The sequence below is a fragment of the Saccostrea cucullata genome, unplaced genomic scaffold, assembly GCF_032062105.1.
Source record: "Saccostrea cucullata isolate Sc308-1 unplaced genomic scaffold, CSIRO_AGI_Scuc_v1 ctg4552, whole genome shotgun sequence".
In the NCBI taxonomy this organism is placed as follows: Eukaryota; Metazoa; Mollusca; class Bivalvia; order Ostreida; family Ostreidae; genus Saccostrea; species Saccostrea cuccullata.
This window is the reverse complement of record NW_026930182.1, coordinates 40,538-60,054: the sequence shown is the minus strand read 5'-3', so window position 1 is coordinate 60,054 and position 19,517 is coordinate 40,538. Positions and strand designations below refer to the sequence as shown.

At 32.1% G+C, this 19,517-nt stretch overlaps 1 protein-coding gene across 2 annotated transcripts; it reads left to right on the top strand.

The window, feature by feature from the left end:
- Positions 1-2,619: 2,619 nt before the first annotated feature.
- On the top strand, positions 2,620-18,196 carry LOC134283175 (uncharacterized). 2 transcript variants are annotated; one of them, XM_062765632.1, is made up of 6 exons: positions 2,620-2,652; positions 6,664-6,846; positions 13,571-13,879; positions 13,972-14,154; positions 16,615-16,749; positions 17,349-18,196. In XM_062765632.1, exons 2-6 carry the CDS (start codon positions 6,798-6,800, stop codon positions 17,528-17,530), a joined length of 858 nt encoding a protein of 285 aa, XP_062621616.1. In that variant the 5' UTR covers positions 2,620-2,652; positions 6,664-6,797; the 3' UTR covers positions 17,531-18,196. The 2 variants fall into 2 exon arrangements, with proteins under 2 accessions (XP_062621616.1, XP_062621615.1); XM_062765631.1 differs by lacking the exons at positions 2,620-2,652; positions 6,664-6,846 and adding an exon at positions 9,189-9,243.
- Positions 18,197-19,517: the final 1,321 nt, after the last annotated feature.

The following is a 19,517-nucleotide window of genomic DNA, read 5'->3' as shown; positions in this document are numbered from 1 at the left end:
TTGGTCACGGAATTATGGATATTGAGGAATTTGCAGTTTACATGAAACAAACACAAAGTATGATTGGGAGAGAGCTTACGTCGTATGAGGCAGTATCTTTACAATGTATTACATCAGATGTACTACGAAATACTGCTATGTTCTTACAGAGTAGAATTAATCAAAATAGAACTCGGAATAAGGTTTTCTATAGAAGTAATAAAGGATTCAAATTGCTAAAACAGTCGTGTAAATTTGGATTTTTGTCTGACATTCTGTATCTTGCTATGTACTACCACAGAACACAAAGATATGAAGAGTCACTCAGTTGTTTACTTAAAGCAAAGGAGAAAATGTCATTGCCCTTTATTATGTATAACATCAATGTTAATGAAGATGTGTACAAACATGTCATGGAATGGAAACCCCTGGGAACTATAATGAGGAATGCGGTTGTGAAAGACATTCTGCTACATTTTTTATACACGTACATTGATGAACTCGTGTTGGAGCAGTTGATCAATAAAAGAAATGTCGTGCATTACTTGATAATACCTCCTCTAGTGATGTTACACATGTTGTTTATACTGAATCACCACAGACTGGGTGACACAGTAAGTTCACAACAATCTCTACAGGATCTTCAGACTCTGCTGATCTATGATGACGGGATTCATGTACTTCCTCTCCGCAGAGATATTTCGTGGCAAATATTGGGAATTTGTCAACAAATCTGTGGAGACTATTCGGGATCCCTCCAGTCTTATCAATGTTCCCTTCAACAAAAACCATTTCACAAGCTTCAGGAAGCAACATTGTTAAGAATAAACACTCTTCCAAATATTGCAATCTGACGTTTATTGAATAAGTGCATTTGTTTACATTTAAAAAGAAATATTGTAGAGCACTGTTTAATATAGATTATAGTTTTATGTTGTGTTCAATTGTTATACGTTTAAACCAATGCATGTTTTATAATCAAACTATGAATATTGCAAATATTCTTTTTAGATAATCATGTAATTCAGATTCTGACTTTTTTTATTTTTTTTATTTAATGATTATAAACAAAGTGTTAAAATTCACATCATATCATTAATCCTGTTCTGTAAAAAACATTCCTCCTTTTAAATGCATTTCTTTCGAATTAAGATATAAAGGGATTTTGAATTTTTTTTATTTGTTCTTCGTTGAAATACAAATGTACATGTCATGTTATAGAAATAAAATGCAAGTATGTACAATTCTGTACAGTTATTTTACTTGTCAAACTACATTTTCCCAATTATATGCGACTGTTTTCGTCCGGCTATGTTGGTGTCTGGCGTCAGTGGGCGGGCACTAATTAAAACGTGAGACCTTCTGTAATTAGAATATTGTAGTTATTTTAAAATTTATATTTCCAAATTTTATTTCAAAAGTAATATACAAAATAAGGAATCATTGTCTACTTTGTCAGGTATGCTAGGGACCATCAACGATAGTTAGAAACGAGGTGCTAGCTATGAACAATTGGCAAAGTCCCTATTGGAATTTGTTGCAAAGATACCAAACTCTTCGTAAAGAAGCTTAAAAGTGAATTGAAACAGTATAAGTCTAAAGCAGAGTGAATATGGATCACTAAGAAATGAGGTTTGTGATCAATTTCCAAGGTGAAGGAAGAAGAATTTACTTCCGAAAACCTTTAGCATATAATGCAGTGGTCAGAGCACTATAGTCATTTATTGAGATAAATAAAGTCAACATATTAATTAACCTAACTATAAATTCAATTCAATGTTGTTAATCTAAGGTCATCGATAAACTGAGTATCTGAATTTAGATTTTAAGTAAGAAAGACATGTTTGGATTTATAGAGGTTCTGACAAAAACGTCCATCCAGTATAAACCAGACGTATATCTGTTAAAACCTTTTTGATATTATACTCTACATTTTATACCTTTCTAAAATTTATGTTTACTAACTTATAATTAATCATTGAACTAGAGAAAAAGTAAAAATTTAACTGTGAATTAATTAAAAGAAATAAATTTTAGAAATTGAATTTTTTTTCTTGATATATGTAATTATGTGTAGGAAAGTGTACAATATATTGTAACATTACTTTCAGATAAAATATGAAGATAAGTTCAGTTATCACAACATGAAGACAATGTGTTGTCTTTCCCGATTTACGTTATCATCAACGTGTACTTCTGTAGAATAAAAAACAAACTTACATACCGACCCTTTTCAATGAGCCGGAGAGGCCAAAAACCCATTAGCTTAAAAATAACCTTTACGTTTTTTTTTTTTTTTTTTTTTTTTTTTTTTTTTTTTTTTTGTAGAATTCTTCTTATTGATACAGATATCAAACCCGGGCCTCCTGATTGCGATATGAACGCTTTTTTCTAGTAGACTATCGTGACAGAATTTATTTTGTTTTCAAAAGAATTGAATTACGCTTTAACTTATCTGCACCTTTTAATATGCTTGTTTGCAGTAAAATAAATGAATTTAAAGTTTGTTTTTTGATTTTTGTAAAATTGGCAGAAACTTGCATCTGTTATTAGACTTCAACGCTCACGGCTGATTAGAAATGACTCGGTGAACTTGTGAGGTTTTTCGGTTTCAATTTTAATTTAAATTTCATCTCAACACAAACGTCGTTGAAGTAGTCTTTCTGAATACAGGTAAGTTATATATATTTAATGCATGTTTACGTGGTTTTCCATTTTAAATTTTGGTTTCGCGGGCTTTTTAAGCAAAATGTTACCAGCCAAAACTAACAGGTTGTAGTAATATAAAAGGGAAAAATATAATATCTGAATGCGTAACAGGCACGTTTGTATACGACTCAATCTGTATAAAGTAATGTTTTCCCACTTTTTTGTTTACCGACACTTCCGAGAATGTTTGAATGATATTGAGACACTACTACTTAATAATAATAATAATAATAATACTTTATTTAGAGAAGGTAACCCGATTAGTGCGAACACTAGTCTTCCTCAGGGCCTTCTTTAAAAACACATATACATATATACAATAAATAAAATTACAATTATGAGACAATAAATAATCAATCAGTATGTTACAAACAAATAAAAACATCAGCATTTCAGTATAGAGAAAAAGAAAAAAAAATCACACAGAATCATTGCGTTTTATAAGTAGAAAATTTTCAACACTTCTTTTAAATATTGCAGGGGATTGAGAATTTCTTATATTAATTGGTAACTCATTCCAGATAATAACCCCTGAATATTGTAAAGAATTTTTAAATAAGTTTGTTTTATATTTTGGTAGTCGAAGTTCGGAATTTGTTTCTGATCGTAAAGTGTATGATCCAGAACTTTGAAATTCAAAAAGATTATGCATATAATCAGGAGACATTCCATGAAATATTTTGTACATTAAAATGCTTTTCTGTAAATATAAAAGTTCATAAACTGTTAGCCAACCTAAAGTGTTAAATAAAGGCATTGAAGGTGTATCATATTTTTCATTTAAAATAATCCTAGCTGCTTTTTTTTGTAATCTGTAGATTCTGTCCATGTGTGTTTGAGGACAATTGCCCCAAATGGATAGACAATATAAAATCGATGGCAGGATAAAAGCATTATAAAATAGTTTTCTAGTACGCATTGGAAGAAACTTTTTGATTTTTCGTAAAGTAAATAATTTATATGTAAGAGTTTTGCAAACTGCATCTACATGACAAGTATATTGAAGATTATGATCAATGTGAACACCTAATAATTTTTGCATTTCTACATTTTCAAGGGGATGATCGGAAAGTTGTAAATGAAAATTAACGTTTTCTAATTTAGATTTCTTTTGGTGTGTTCCCATTAACATACACTTTGTTTTATCAGTATTTATAATCATCTGATTTTGTTGACACCATTTTTGTATTTGACAGAGTTCATGATTAAGAGTTGTTTCAATACGCGAAATACTATTATCATGAAGATGCATTGTAGTGTCATCAGCAAACATATCAATATTACAATGTTCAACAGACAATGGTAAATCGTTAATATACAATAGAAACAACAAAGGACCTAAAATAGAGCCCTGAGGCACACCTGCTGTGACTGGCAGTGATTCAGATGTACGCACCAATTTTAACACTTTGAGTTCGATTATATAAGTATGATTTAAACCATTTAATTGATATTGGATCAAAGTGATAGCATTCAAGTTTTTTAATTAGTATATCATGATTAACAAGATCAAATGCTTTGCTAAAATCCAGATATGTAATACCTACAAAATTTCCTTTATCTATTGCGTGCAACCAATCATCAGTTAGTTTTGTGAGAGCTGTCTGGCATGAGTGAAGTTCTCGAAATCCAGATTGTGCTTTCATTAGCAAGTCAAAGTGAGAAGTAAAGATGCGTATATTTTCTGCTACATGCTTCTCTAAAACTTTCGATATCGTTGGTAAAATCGAGATTGGACGATAGTTTCCTGGGTCTGATTTATCGCCCTTTTTAAACAAGGGGGTTACTTTTGCGACCTTTAATTGTGAAGGAAAAGATCCATTGATTATGCTAGAATTTATCAAGTGTGTTAGAGGTTTGGATATTATACTAGCTGACAGTTTAAGCAATCTAGGTCCAAGAAAGTCTATACCAGCAGATTTGTTTACATCAAGTCTTTTTAACATTTCGAATACCTTTTCTTCATTAATCAAAGGGATTTCAAAAAAGTCTTGATCTCCAAGTTTTGTCTCCGTGTATCTTTTCAATTTTTCTGATCTGAAAGCAGTAAACGAAAGATTATCTATTAATTTTTTTGGAATTTGGGCAAAATGCTCATTAAATGCATTTGCAATATCTTGTAGATTATCAAGATCTAGACCGTTATATGTTATATTGGAAGGAGATGAGTTTTTGTCTGATTTTGAGGCCAACTGATTTAAGTTGCCCCACATTTCCTTTGAAGTAGAACTATTTTCAATTACTTCCTTATAATAAGTAGATTTTGCATTATTTATTAAAGATGTGACTTTGTTCCTCCAAAGTCTAAAATTTTCCATGTCTCCCTGTTTATGAAATTGATCTCGAAAATTCCTAGCATTATTTATTTCTGGAGTTAACCATTTAGTGCGGAATTCTGATTTCACACGCTTTGTTTTTACTTTTGCATGCTTATTGATTATAGCATTGAAAATATCATAAAAACCGTTTAAAATGTCATTGGGATCATGCAGTAGAATTAATTCATCAAAATTTGCATTGTTTAAATCATGCAAAAAGTTTGTTTCATTAAAATTTTTGAAGTCACGGTATTGTATTTCAATATGTTTGCCTTTTCTTTGCATGCTGTTAGATCTTCGTGTGGCACATATAGGATAATGATCAGATATCGCTACAGGGGGTACTGTTATTTCACATATGTTAGCAGGGTGCGTAGTGTAGAAATGGTCAATAAGAGTTTTAGAGCTATTAGTAATTCTTGTTGGGGTGTTAATTAATTGTGTTAAACCAAAGTCTACAATTGCAGATGACCAACTCCGCGGGGGTTCTTTAAGCATATCAATATTGAGATCACCTGCAATAATCACTTCCTGGTCGTCACAGCAGGTAGCGCACTGTAACTCTTGGACAAAATCATCTACCCAGCAGGAGGGGGCAGATGGTGGACGGTAAACTGAACAATAAAGTATAGGTTTAGAATTTTTAAGATTAATTTCAAGCCACATTGTCTCAATATTGCTTATTTCTAAATCCTTACGGCGTTTATATTTCAAATCATTTGAAATATAAGTAACAAGTCCACCACCAGCCTTTCCTACTCTGTCTTTTCTTTCCAAACAATATCCTTTTAAATTTATACTACAATCATTAATATTTTCATCAAGAAATGTTTCACATAAGGAAAATATATCAGTGTAAAGCTGTTCTTGTAAATACAAAACCAATTCATCTAATTTTGGCATAATGTGACACACATTCAAATTAATAAAATGTACGCCCTTTTTCATTAAACCAAGATTTGATTTACATATGTTTTGTTTTATTTCATTTGAGGTATCTGGTTTTGGAGAAGAATTTTTAGCATGTAGAAAGTCTGGAATACTCACTGAAGGTGAAAAATCCTTTTCCTTATTTGTACCAATAAATGATTGTGACAGTCCATTAAACGAGTTCAAAATTGATGTAAAAAGATTTGAATTTTCACTGAGATCCATCATTTCTTTATCATTTTAACTATTCACCTGACTAAAGATAAGAGCACTAAAAAACACGTCTTATCTCTTCGGCGTCTTATCAGTCTTGCTGTCGGGGAGTACACATTTTGACTTACACACAGCACTTGAGGTCATTGAGCAGTAAGTAAAGTTTTTTGTGCAAGCATAATTGTAGAAATTGTAGATTATTTTTTAGAAAACATTTTTTAAATTAATCTCCTTGTGAGTGTATTACTACTTATAATTTAACTAATTTACTTCACGAATTTCTTTACACACGGAAGTTAAAACGGACGCTCTTAAGAATTTCAATGGAAAATTGTATATTGCGTAACTTCATACTACAGATGAAAATATTTTTGAACTCGTATATCAATTGATTTATATATACGAGTAGGGGGAGCCCTGAAAACGAAACAAGTGTCTGTGTCCGGACTGACCTATAAAGTGACGTTATAAAAATCCCAGTCTTCATAGTTAAATGCACAAAATTTTTTTTCAGGTGTCTTGTCGGAGTAATACTTCAAGCTCTGATTCCTGCAGACTCAACTTTAATACATGTATTTAATGAGTAAGAAAATATGGACTTAATTATTTGCGTTTAAGACTCGGTCAACACCTTGAGCATATTTGATAATGGATTTATGGATCTATAACGTGGTTTTTCTGAGTACATTTTATCAAGGTAATTCTTTTTACATCTGTCTTTACTTTAATTTTTTGTTGGGTTAATGTAGATAATGCGTTAGAAAAATAATTGGAGGAAAGTTTAATTGTAATTATTCAATCAAATAAATTTTAAATAAATGCACAGATGACTGCCCAGACATTTTAAACCATATATTGATCGAGCAGTCGAGAGATTTAACTTATAATTTATGAATTACAAGTTTTAGACTGACATGTCTATGAAGTAAATTAACAAATGCATAAAACAAATCTTTATTAACCATTTTCAGTCAAAGGGGCCCAATATTTTCTGCATCATAATAAAATGAAGCGTATACACTGTTTTAAGCATTTTTGTCTTAAAAAAACAAAACAAAAAAATAACAGGTTGAAAAATTTAATTACAATTTCGTATAACTGATTTTCAAAACCAATTTCCAACTAATAGGTACGTAGATTCTCGATCTAAAATTGTGTTTTTGACGTTATGAGAACCTAAATGTATGAAAGAAAGGGAAAATAAGAATGTTAAAAAAGAAGAAAAAAGTTATTTATATGTGCTGTTAAAATTTAAAACATAGGAATTTTATGATTTTTCCAACATTTTTAATTTTTTGTATAAATCATTTGTTTCTTTAACATTATGTAGTACTTTATAAAAACATGAAAATTCATAAATTTTTGGGGTATACTTTATAATTATTTTCATTAAGAAAATTCAAAATGCTCTCTCAGTCATTTTCTTTAGTAAAATATCATTAAAAGTCATAATTGAGTACGTACGTTAGTGTGTAAGCGATATTGTTCTGTGCAAATTTTTAATGTTTTTTAACTAAGTGAGGGCACTGCTTTTTTCTGCTGATCATTAACTGATTATCAAGACACATGGCCAGTAGAAAAGTGAAAGCAGAGAAAGATGGGGGTTGTGTTATCTTTCAAGAAATGGTGCCATGTGTACAAAGTTTAGATTGAATTGTTTTAAGCATGCAGATGTATATTAGCATCAAACACCGGACAAATGGATTAAAATAAAAACCTGACCCTGCAAACAATTTCTCTTGAAGGCAATATTTGGGTAAGGCGATCAGTAAATGTAGCTATTTTATTTGGGTAAGGCGATAAGTAAATGTAGCGATTTTATTTGGTTAAGGCGATAAGTAAACGTAGCGATTTTATTTGGTAAGGCGATAAGTAAATGTAGCGATTTTAAAGTACATAAAGATATAATAACTTCCACCAAGGGAGGAATTAGTTGCAAAAAAATCAAAATTCCAGTTTTTCTAAATATCAAATATGTTGTAAAAAAAATCTACAGTGTATTATGGACTTTTTTTATTTTTTTGTATTCGGCAAGCTTCTCTCTCTTAAGTTTAGAATTTTTAAAATCCTATTCATGCTGTATATTCATCGCATTTTTGATTGTCTGACACGTACATATGTTATTAATTCCATAAATAATTTATACTATTATATTTAAATGCCATGACTTGCTACTCTTGAATGACACCTGGTAGACTCGTCTTTTATCCTTTGTTAATTGTGTAGTTTTAAAGCTGTCTTAGATAACCACACTATCAGTAAATCAGATATTGTCAGTAAATCAGATATTGTCGTCTTCTTCTGACCGGAATTTTTATTGGACAGAAAATATTTTTTCGTTTTGCAAATCTGTGACCCATTCACAATTTATTTCAGTGTGAGATTAACATATGATTGAGATGTCTTCCAATCTACATCAAATATCTAAGCTAGAAAAATTAATTCTATTACATAATATTGATATTTTAATTATCAAATAATGAATCTGTCATTGCATATGTAAGTATATCTAAATGAGGTGTATTTGGGAAGACAATCCTTTTTAAACATCAAGAAAAAATATAGAGTGGCGAAGTTTTAGTCTGAGTAGTAAGATTTTTTTTTTGTGAAAGAACCTCCTGCTTTGCATTAGATCAGTTTGATACAAATGTTTTCAATGAGGGCATATAGCACTGCCTGATTAATAATATGATTGAGAATGTGATGAATGGCCTTGATGTGCAGCGACTCTGAACGAGTCTGAATAAACTACATTTTGTAAAGTATACAAGATAGAAATGAGGGATGACATAGTTTTTTAATACATGATCCGATCAAGAGAGACCAGTAAACTAATTTTCAAGCCTCCATTATAACTGCTCTTCATTTCAATACATAACTTAATGTTATATGTGATGTACAGTATTACTCAGTGTTATATTTAAACTCTTCTACATATATATAAATATATAAATAGAAACTTATAAAAGCCTACTGATACAGTCAAGATATTTATAATAGAACTCCTCATTACTTTTGTATTAAAAGTTGTGGGAAAACATCATGCATCCACAACGGCGGATTATTGTGTCACATATTTGGATTTTTATACCAGGTATGAAGCATTATAGCTCATGTATACTTTAGTTAAAATACAATCTTTTTTTAAATATCATTTTGTTAAAAGTGCAATGATGTCTGATTAAAATCTGGTTGTTTTCAATAAAAAAATGAAAATCCTACTTTCGTGAATTAATGTAATGTCTGCATGTTTATCAAAAGGATCTCTCTCTCTCTCTCTCTCTTTTATGATCCTAGCGTGTATCTCTCGAGCTCTCTTTTTGAGGAAGAAAATAGTATCTCATGAATCACTTTTAAAAGAATAATATTTTTCTTACATTCTAGTTCAAGGTCCAATAATAAGATGTTCATGTTTTCCGGTCCTGATAATTTGAAAACTGTCGATAATCGTCAAGCAATTTTAACTTAATTGGGTCTCTCTCTCTCTCGAAACATTTAATGTGTTGGATAGATTACACGATCAGTACGTATACGTACTGGTTCCTGCCGACAAAGCAGGTAACAACATTGTCTTCGTTTGTAAGGCTCATTATATAAATTGCATTCTAGAAGAACTTGGATTTAATTCTACAAGTGGTAATTCAACTTATACTCATACTTCTCTTTCTTAGGAAGAAATTCTTCAAAATCACCTGTCAGTTTTGAATACTTTTAATATTCCACAGAGTCAAAATGAATTTGAACTACCTTATATATATTGGATTCCGAAACTTCATAAGAATCCTTACTAACAAAGATACATTGTAGGTTCCAGTAAATGTTCAACCAAGCCTCTTTCGTTACTTCTCACTAAAATATTGACAGAAGTGAAGGAAAAACTTCAAGAGTAATGTGCAACTATATACTCAAGAAGTGGTGTAAATCAGATGTGGATACTTAAAAATTCAAAAGAACTTTTGGACAATTTGAAATCACAAGACTTCATAAAAATCAACAACTTAAAAACTTACGACTTTTCAACTTTATACACAACGATTCCTCACGACAAATTAAAATCAAGGCTTTTTGATATCATTGACAGCTGCTTCTTCAACAAAAATGGAATTCGTAAATTTACTTACCTCGTCATTTGTCATTTGAAAAGTTATTTTGTTAAAACAGATTCTGATTGCACACATAAGTACTCTGAAGTTGACATCAAGAAGATGCTTGAGTTTCTGATTGACAATATCTATGTGGTTTTCGGAGACTAGGTATTCCAACAATCTATTGGAATTCCCCTGAGTACAAATTGCGCTCCGTTATTAGCAGACTTATTTTTAGATTCATATGAAGCAGAATTTATACAAAATCTTATGCATGAAAGGAAAAAATCTTATGCGTGAAAAAAAGAAAACACTTACTGTGGCCTTCAACTCGACATTTAGATATATCGACGACGTATTGTCAATTAATAATGATAATTTCCATTCCTTCGTCGATACGATATATCCTGGTGAGCTTGAGATAAAAGATATCACAGAGTCCGACACTTCTGCTTCATACTTGGATATTTTACTTGAAAAAACACTAATGGTAATCTAACAACCAAGCAATATGATAAAGGTGTTGACTTTAAGTTTTCTATTGTCAACTTCCCTTACTAATGCAGCAATATACCTTCATCACCTGCATACGGAGTATATTTATCTCAGTTGATTCGATACACAAGAGCGTGCTCTACGTATGAACAATTTCTTAAACGAGGTAAATTATTGACAAGCAAGTTGATGAAACAAGAATATCAACAGCCTCGTTTAAAGACATCATTTCGTAAATTCTATGGTCGATACAATGACCTTGTCAGCAAATAAAATTTATCATTGAGTCATATGCTGACTGACGTTTTTCATACCAATTGTTAGTTCATAATTTATACACTGAATTGACGACGGATTTTTTTCCGTTATTTCCTGATCATGACAACGAGCACACGGCGGGTGTGACCGGTTGGCAGGGGATGCTCACTCCTCCATGGCACCTGATCCCACCTCTGATGTTTCAGAGGTCCGTGTTTGCTCTGCTCTTATTTTGTATATTGTTTAATGGACGTTGAGATTGAATACCGTTCGTTATTTACATATCCTTCTTCTCTCAACTCTTATTTTTTCCCTTATGGATGTACAATACACAACTGACTCAATATTCTCGTTTAATTTTCAATATTTTATAATCGTATATTTAATACATTGCTATATCTACTTTATAAATGCACATGTTGGACAAAGTCGTTAGAGTGTTTTTTGACAGGAAATTCCCAAATTTATTCCCTCCCCTTTAGTTATTGACTAGGAGAGAAACTTTTCAATTTAAATCAATAGACTAAAATATTGATTTTCAAAAAAGCCAGGTAGGCTATAAATTTCAAATTGTATTGACATATTCTTTTAACCATTTAACACAAAAAAAGATATCTTTTTGATATACATATCATCAAAGAAATATTTAAAGACCTTTTATTTAACATATAAAACAAGAATTATCTAAGCCTTAAAAATTGTGTGATTTTCAATTTCAGTTTTTTGTGTGTGTGTGAAAAAACCTGTTTTTAAGTTAAATTTTGGTTTAAAAAAACTTTCTTAAGGTAGCTGGTACATGTAGTAAAAATAATCTTCATGAATTTTTTTTTGTATAATTTTTTTGTACGACCAGTTTTGATTTAATAGCCAAAAATTACCCCGTCCCTCTTTCTCCTTATAAATCATGTTCTCGCATCCCTTTCAGACTTGGGTCAGTGACAATATATGCTATGAATCTAAAAAGCACATTTAAAAAAAGGTCAAATTGGAATATTGATTTGCTTAAAAGGTATATTTACTTACATATATGAGAGTTTCAATATTTAAAGCGTATCAAAATGTAGATTTATAGGTACTTTTTGAATACCCCCTCCACCCACCACCCTTTCCTTTTTGCGTCGCTGCTAAGACGTTTACGTTTGACAAAACGTTGGTTACAGTGTAGATATATTTCGTCATATGAATCCCTGTGGTACACACTTGTTTGTTAATTCATGAATGCCGAATACATAATGACTTAGTAATGGTTTTTTATATATAAAAACTATTTGATAGTTGTTCCTCTTTGATCAGTAAGTTTCTGAGAAATACATCGATGTTGTAAAAAGTTTTTATTTGATTATTGGTGTTGTTTAAATTAAAGAAAAACTAACCAATATTTTTATCGCGAATGCACAAATTAGAATAAAGACAGTTACATGTACGTAGCCAATATTGTACATAACAAGAATTAAGGCAATGTAGGCCTAACTAAAATTTTCAGAAATCAATCCCCATATACCATTTTTCTTTTATAATTGATACATCGGGATTGTAGTATTCATCGCCATGATTCTTTATTACCAACGTTAAATTTGATGTCACGTCAAACGTTTAATTGAAATTGCAAGAGTTATCTCCCTTAGTATGTTGTACGTCTTCAGTTTCCTGTCATGTTTACTATACAGTGTATGTGCCTCTGACAGACTGCATATATTATATATAATGTATATATGTCATATTTGCACCCTACCTCATGCACCAATATATTGTTCTGGGTGAAGAAGAAAGATATGGAAATGACGAACAGTATTCAATCTCAACGTCCATTAAACAAATATAACAAAATAAGAGCAGAGCAAACACGGACCTCCGAAACATCAGAGATGGGATCAGGTGCCATGGAGGAGTGAGCATCCCCTGCCGACCGATCACACCCGCCGTGTGCTCGTTGTCATAATCGGGAAAAAAACGGAAAAAATCTGTGGTCAATTCAGTTTATAAATAATGGACTAACAATTGGTATGAAAAACGTCAGTCAGCATTTCATTCAATGATAAATTGTATTTGCTGACAAGGTCATTGTATCGACCATAGAATTTACGAAATGATGACTTTAAACGAGGCTGTTGATATTCTTGTTTCATCAACTTGCTTGTCAATAATTTACCTCGTTTAAGAAATTGTTCATACGTAGAGCATGCTCTTGCGTAACTGAACTTGAACTTGACACGCCAATAAAAATCCATACCCTGATTACATTTTTTTTCTCTTATTACACATCAACAATGATGTTTCCTACGATAAAATCATTACATGTAACATTAACGTAGTACACAGGGTTATTTTTGCCCCGAGTTATTTTCGCCCATTTGCAGTTGTGAACAATTTGGCCCAATTTAAATTCGCCCATTTTTAGTTCTGTCTAAGAAATTATGCTGTTTAATTGAATTTGCTACGTTTTGAATTCGCCCACAATTTCTATCACAGTAAATATTACCTTAAGTATTGGTATATGGTTTTTATCTATAACCATATCTTCAGTATGTCTTTATGTAATGGTTTTTAATGAAAATATAAAAATGTTGTTTTTTTTATTTTCAGTAATGTTGTCAAAAACTGAAGAAACAAAAGAATTCTGCCACAATGAAAGAAAAAACATTGTAACTGGCATTGATTGTGACGTCAGACATATTACGATTACTGCAGAGGGAGATCCTAATCATGTTGATCAATGCGATTGGAATCAAGGAAAAATGTTGTGTATTAATGGGAATTATGAGAATACCAATAAATCTCTTCGATTCAGTTTCACTTTTCATCTGAAACAACATTCGGGAAAACAGATGGTGATACATTCCAGGTGTAAAAATGGAAGCCATGTCAATAAAACTTATATTATGATACCATGTCGTAAGTCTTTCTCTATCCTTCGATCGATCGAATTAGTAAGAAAACGATTAATATGCGTTTTATTTTTTTCTTATTTATTTTGATTTCAATAGGTTCAGAATTCACGGTTTCTGCCACCCACAACAAAGAACACATAAATCTGACCTGTCAACATAAATTCTTCAATTTGTCATCAGACGGAATCCATATAAAGAGGAAGGAAAAAGATGATTTTATCGTCACCTGTACATGGAATAGAGGAATATCAGAGACACAGTGTCAAACAAAAGAACAAGGTAGGTCAGCGATTTTTTAAAATTTGTTTTCAGATCTTAAATACTTAAGATTAGATACAAGCGTAGTGGTAAGTGTCTGTTCTAGAGAAGCGATGTAAAGAGAGATGTGAGACGTACACCTGGAGAACGGTTCCTTGTGTGAGAGGTGGCGTCTCCATATGAGTGAAAGAAAAAAAATTATCATACTTTACATATTTATAAGCTTTAATATTAAAATAGAAAAGGGATTAAAATTCATTGAAGACTTGACCTGGAATTGGAAGACTATAACCTTTTTTATATTTAAATAAACAAGAGGCCCAAGGGCCTTGCCTCGCTCTTCTGATAAATTATACAATCTATCCTAAGACCCAAGAAGCATCAACTGACAAAGTTTGATGATTCTTAGCCAGGTAGGGCTGAAGATATTTAAATGTACTATAAAATACTATAAGTAGGTCATGGAGACCTACTTTTTGATTGAAACTTTCTGAGGACAACATTCTCCAAAAACCTAAGGTGCATAAACTGACAAAGTTTGACAATTCTAAGCCAATGAGTACCCTAGAATACTTAAACATAGTCACAAGTAGGTCACCGTGACCTATATTTTGATCATCATTCTCCCAGAACTCAAGATGCCTCAAATAACAAAATTTGATGATTTTAAACCAATAAATACCCGAAATACCTAAATATAGCCATAAAATGACAAAAGTAGGTCACTGTGACCTACTTTTTGACATAGTAATTGGTCGACATCCTTCAAAAACCCAAGATGCATCTATTGACAAAGTTATTTTGATGATTCTAAGCCAATCAGTACCTGAGATATTCAAAAGTGAGTCACCATGACCTACTTTTTGGTCAACATGCTCTGAAAACCTAAGATGCATCATATGGTAAAATTTGATGATTCTAAACTAATTAGTACCTGAGATACATAGAACTAGCCATGAAATATCAAAATAGGTCACTGTTTCCTACTATTTGGTCTACATGCTCCGAAAACCCAAGATGCATCGAATTACAAAGTTTTTTTTTATTCTAAGCCAATAAGTACCTGACATACTAAAATATAGCCATAAAATATCAAAAGTAGGTCACCGTAAACTACTTTTTGGTCGTTAATCTCCGAAAACCCAAGCTACATCAACTGACAAATTTTAATGATTTTAGGCCAATTAGTACCTGAGATACTAAAATCTAGCCATAAAATGTCAAAAATAGGTCACAGTGACCTACTTTATGGTCGACATTTTCTGAAGACCAAAGATGCATCAACTGACAAAATTTGATGATCATAGGTCTAAAAGTATTCAAAAAATGTCTTTTAAACAATTTGAAATCAAATGCCTGCAAAGTTCAAAAAGTAGGTCACAGTGACCAACTTTTTGATAAATATGTTTTAAGGCCTCTAGATGCATCAACTTACAAGATTTGGTGATTCTAATTCTCTCGGTGTCTGAAATAATCTTAGAAAAGATTAGCCATAAAATTCAAAAAGTAGGTCACTGTGACCTACGGTTGTATCAACATGATTGTCATGTTCTGAGATGCATCAACTTCCAAGATCTGATGATCTTAGTCTCTATAGTAAGCAAAATATCAACGTTGTTATAAGTGAAAATTTTGGTCAATTTGAAGTGACCTTGAGACCACGCCCTTTGTCCCAGGGTCATGCCTTGAACAATTTGTAATCTTCAACATATCCCGACCCTTGTATGTAAGTTTTGGGAAAATCTGCCTGGTGGTTCTGGAGAAGAAGATTTTTTATCAACCAGTACTTTTGGTTATATTTTCGTGATTATCTCCCCTTGTTTTAGGGTCCCACCCCTAATTTTAGTAGAAATGGTAGCCCTTGGACCAAGGATACTCTGTGACAAATTTGACAATAATTTGCTCAGGGGTTCTTGAGTAATGGCCCATATTCTGAAAGGGTAACGCACACCGCATGATGCAAACCGCACAAATGGCCATAGCATTAGCTCTTTGAGCCTTTGGCTCAGAAGAGCTAAAAATATGCATATATTTAAACAATAAAATGCTTTCTTTGTTTGTTGTTACTGGAATGAACGGAAGCAGCTGTTGCAGAAAAAATACATAACCCGCGTAAGCGGGTTATGTAAATTTTTTCTGCAATAGCTGCGACCGTTCATTCCAGTAACAACAAACAAAGAAAGCATTTTATTGTTTATATTTATATCTGTTTAAATAATCAATTAAAGTAGGATTAAAAAGAATAATTATCGTATTAATGATGCGAACGTCTTTATACGTTTCATTGATGGAACAGCCACTGATTAAGAAATCTGTACAGGCGACCTGCCTACTGTAGTTTATGCAGTGATGAAAGCAATGGGGTTTCTTAAGAAATAAAGGAGAAAATATTCAGTGGATGTAAATATTAGATCATACTCAGTTTAAATATGTAAAAAATGAAAAATCTATGAAACAGATGTGTTATCTGGTTCTCTTTAGGACACGCTCACAAAAATGGAATAGCCGGTTATACAGCAGAGTATCCTGGAGAGTACCAGTGTGTGATGGGTGGACAGATCATTGATATACCGTCCAGAGAGGTCTCCACATCCACAGAGGTCCCCACATCTCAAGGTACGACCATGATTCTTAAGTTTTAGAATAATTGGCATGCCCAACAAACCAGACATTGATTTCGTAAAAGAATACAAACAACATTGTTAACATCTTGTCATTTACCTTTGACCTACACTAAAAACAATCTTTGCCTTGATTTTTTACGAGTTGGCGCTATGGCGCCTATATCATTAGTTACCTAGGCTCAATCAATCGTGTTCTATACACGGGTGTTTGAAATATAACCAGGGATTCATTATTTTACAACCTTGATTGGACCTGCATAACGAATTTATTTGCTATGTAACCACAAAACTTCTTTTTAGATTCCAGTCTAATCAATTGTGTCTCAGCCTATCGATCAGAAATACTATGTTTTACAATGGATCGTGACTCTTGCATTAATTAATACATGTAGGTACTTCATGTTAGTAGCAATGTTTTTGATCTCTTGACCTTGTACCTGCATAAGAGAAACTTGTACCTTTGCAATAAGCTGTAAAATGGGGGCATCAGTGTTTCACAGCTAGGCACATATATTTTTATTGTTACTTTTTATCTAATGTTGCTACCCATTTTCACAATTCTTCATTTATCATCTTTGTTTTGCTTGATAGGGATTACAACACAGGAACCAAGCAACTTGAACAAGACAAGAAACGCATCACGTGGTACAAGTAGCGGGTGTAGGAGCCAGTCTTTTACCCAAATGGACTTTCTGATACCACTGTTTATTATGTATTGTACCTATAGTGTACAATATTTCAGTGAATGTGGATATTTTCTTTTACCAAGTTGAAAAACAACATGATTCCCACACCTTTTGATGTTCATGCAAGGAACATCCTCTTCGTTATAGAAGGCCCTTATCAACTATCAGCTATGTGATAAGAATATCGGTGTTTTTTGTTTGATGAAGATAGTGTTCTCGGTGAAACTTAACACGTTTCTATCGATGTAAAATAACCATTCCCGGAACAAAGTTCTTTTTTTAGCGATTGAAAAATGCGTTTAATCCAAATTCTCCTATCCTTTCTACTATTATGAGGGTCACGCTGCATTGCAATCGTGTCCAATTGACAGAGAATGCTCAAAACTAAGTGGAAAATGATCTCTATTTTGATGTTTTTGTTCTCCATTTAAACCCAGCTGTTGATTTGTTTGATGTTTGTTATTTTAATTTTTAATTTGCACTGGGGTTCATTGCAATATGAAATGCATTTTTCATTTTCTAGTTAAATTCATGCAAGACCGTTAATTTTCGATAACAAAATGAATATGACAAAAGTTGTTTCCCCCATTGTAATTGAAAAACAAACTAAAGAGCTTTTATTTGTTAGTGCTCACATAATGGTGTAACTATACTTTTTTAAACGAACATTTTGAGGACAGACTCAAAAGATATTCAAGATAAAGCTTAAAGTTCTTGTTTGTATGAATGGTGTATTAAGCTATGATAGAATGATATGTTTTTTTTAAAATAATTATTTTAAAAACAAAATCATTGTTATTCTTTACCCGTTTGCTTCTAGATTTACATGTACGTTTTCAATTATGGCCTGCACGAGAAGAAACTCTGTCATTCATTTATCACAATAGTTGACTGATAAGCCAATAAAGGATTGAGCTGTGCCATTTAGTGACATTTCAAGAATTGACCAAGGCTATTTAGTGAAGCATTATATGGTATATTTAAGTCCTGTGTTAAATACACTATCGATACTTGTACAATCAGGAAAACTGTCTAATACGACATCTGTGTTATCCGACACACTGTAAATTCTGAAGTAGAATTATTTAAGAAATAAAGTCCGCGTTTTCGTGAATGTTGCAGAATAACCTCCGAGGTCGAGAAATGTTGTTTGAAAGATAAAAGCCGAGGCGTTAACATTTCGGGACCGAGGAGGTTATTCTGCATCATTCACGTCAACAAGGACTTTATTTCTATTCTATTAAGGGCGATAAATACGACTGATTGTTTCCTCTATAGAGAAACGAATTAGGTCACCATGTCTCGATTACGCTGTTCTATTTAACACCAGAGAGAAATTTTGTTGACTTACCTATATATGGAATGCAGACGATTTGAGCTTTCCTTGCATTAAAAATAGTCTTTTTAAATTACAAATTTGTTCGTTATATGTATTGATCAGTTAAAACAAGAAATCTGTGAGCCAATGCTCACAAGTAATACCCCCGCTCTGATGTAAATAAGCACTATCATGTTAATACACACAAGTTCAATTACAGGCAGATGCACATAAAAATATGAAGTTGACATCAGATTCATATCAAAATTAATCCCACCATATGACATGCCTAAACAAAGAGTGTAATAAAATTTGAAGCATCTGCGACGAAAATTTGTTATTTATGAAACAGACAGACGCACAGACAAACAGGAATTTGATATCCAATTTAAAAAAAATGCATCTCAACATATGGCATGCCTTAGAGATGTTGTGTTAAAATTTCAAGCATCTACAATGAGTAGTTGCAGAGAAAACTGCAAATAAAATTTGTTATGTATGAAACAGACAGATGCACAGACAAACAGGAAGTTGACATCGCATTTGAACGAAAATGTTTTCCACCATATGGCATGTCTCAGAGAATATTGTGTTAAAATTTCAAGCATCTAAGATGAGTAGTTGCTGAGAAAACTGTGACGAAAATTTGTAATGTATGAAACGGACAGACACACAGACAAACAGGAAGTTGACATTGGATTTAAGCGAAAATGTATCCCACCATATGGCATGTCTCAGAGAATATTGTGTTAAAAT

What these genes read in the sequence shown, in the direction of transcription:
- LOC134283175 (XM_062765631.1), top strand. Translation starts at nt 9,192, where the DNA reads ATGCATCCACAACGGCGGATTATTGTGTCACATATTTGGATTTTTATA. An exon ending in TATTTGGATTTTTATACCAG is followed by an intron (nt 9,244 to 13,570) that starts GTATGAAGCATT and finishes TTTTATTTTCAG; the next exon opens with TAATGTTGTCAAAAACTGAA. An exon ending in TTATATTATGATACCATGTC is followed by an intron (nt 13,880 to 13,971) that starts GTAAGTCTTTCT and finishes TGATTTCAATAG; the next exon opens with GTTCAGAATTCACGGTTTCT.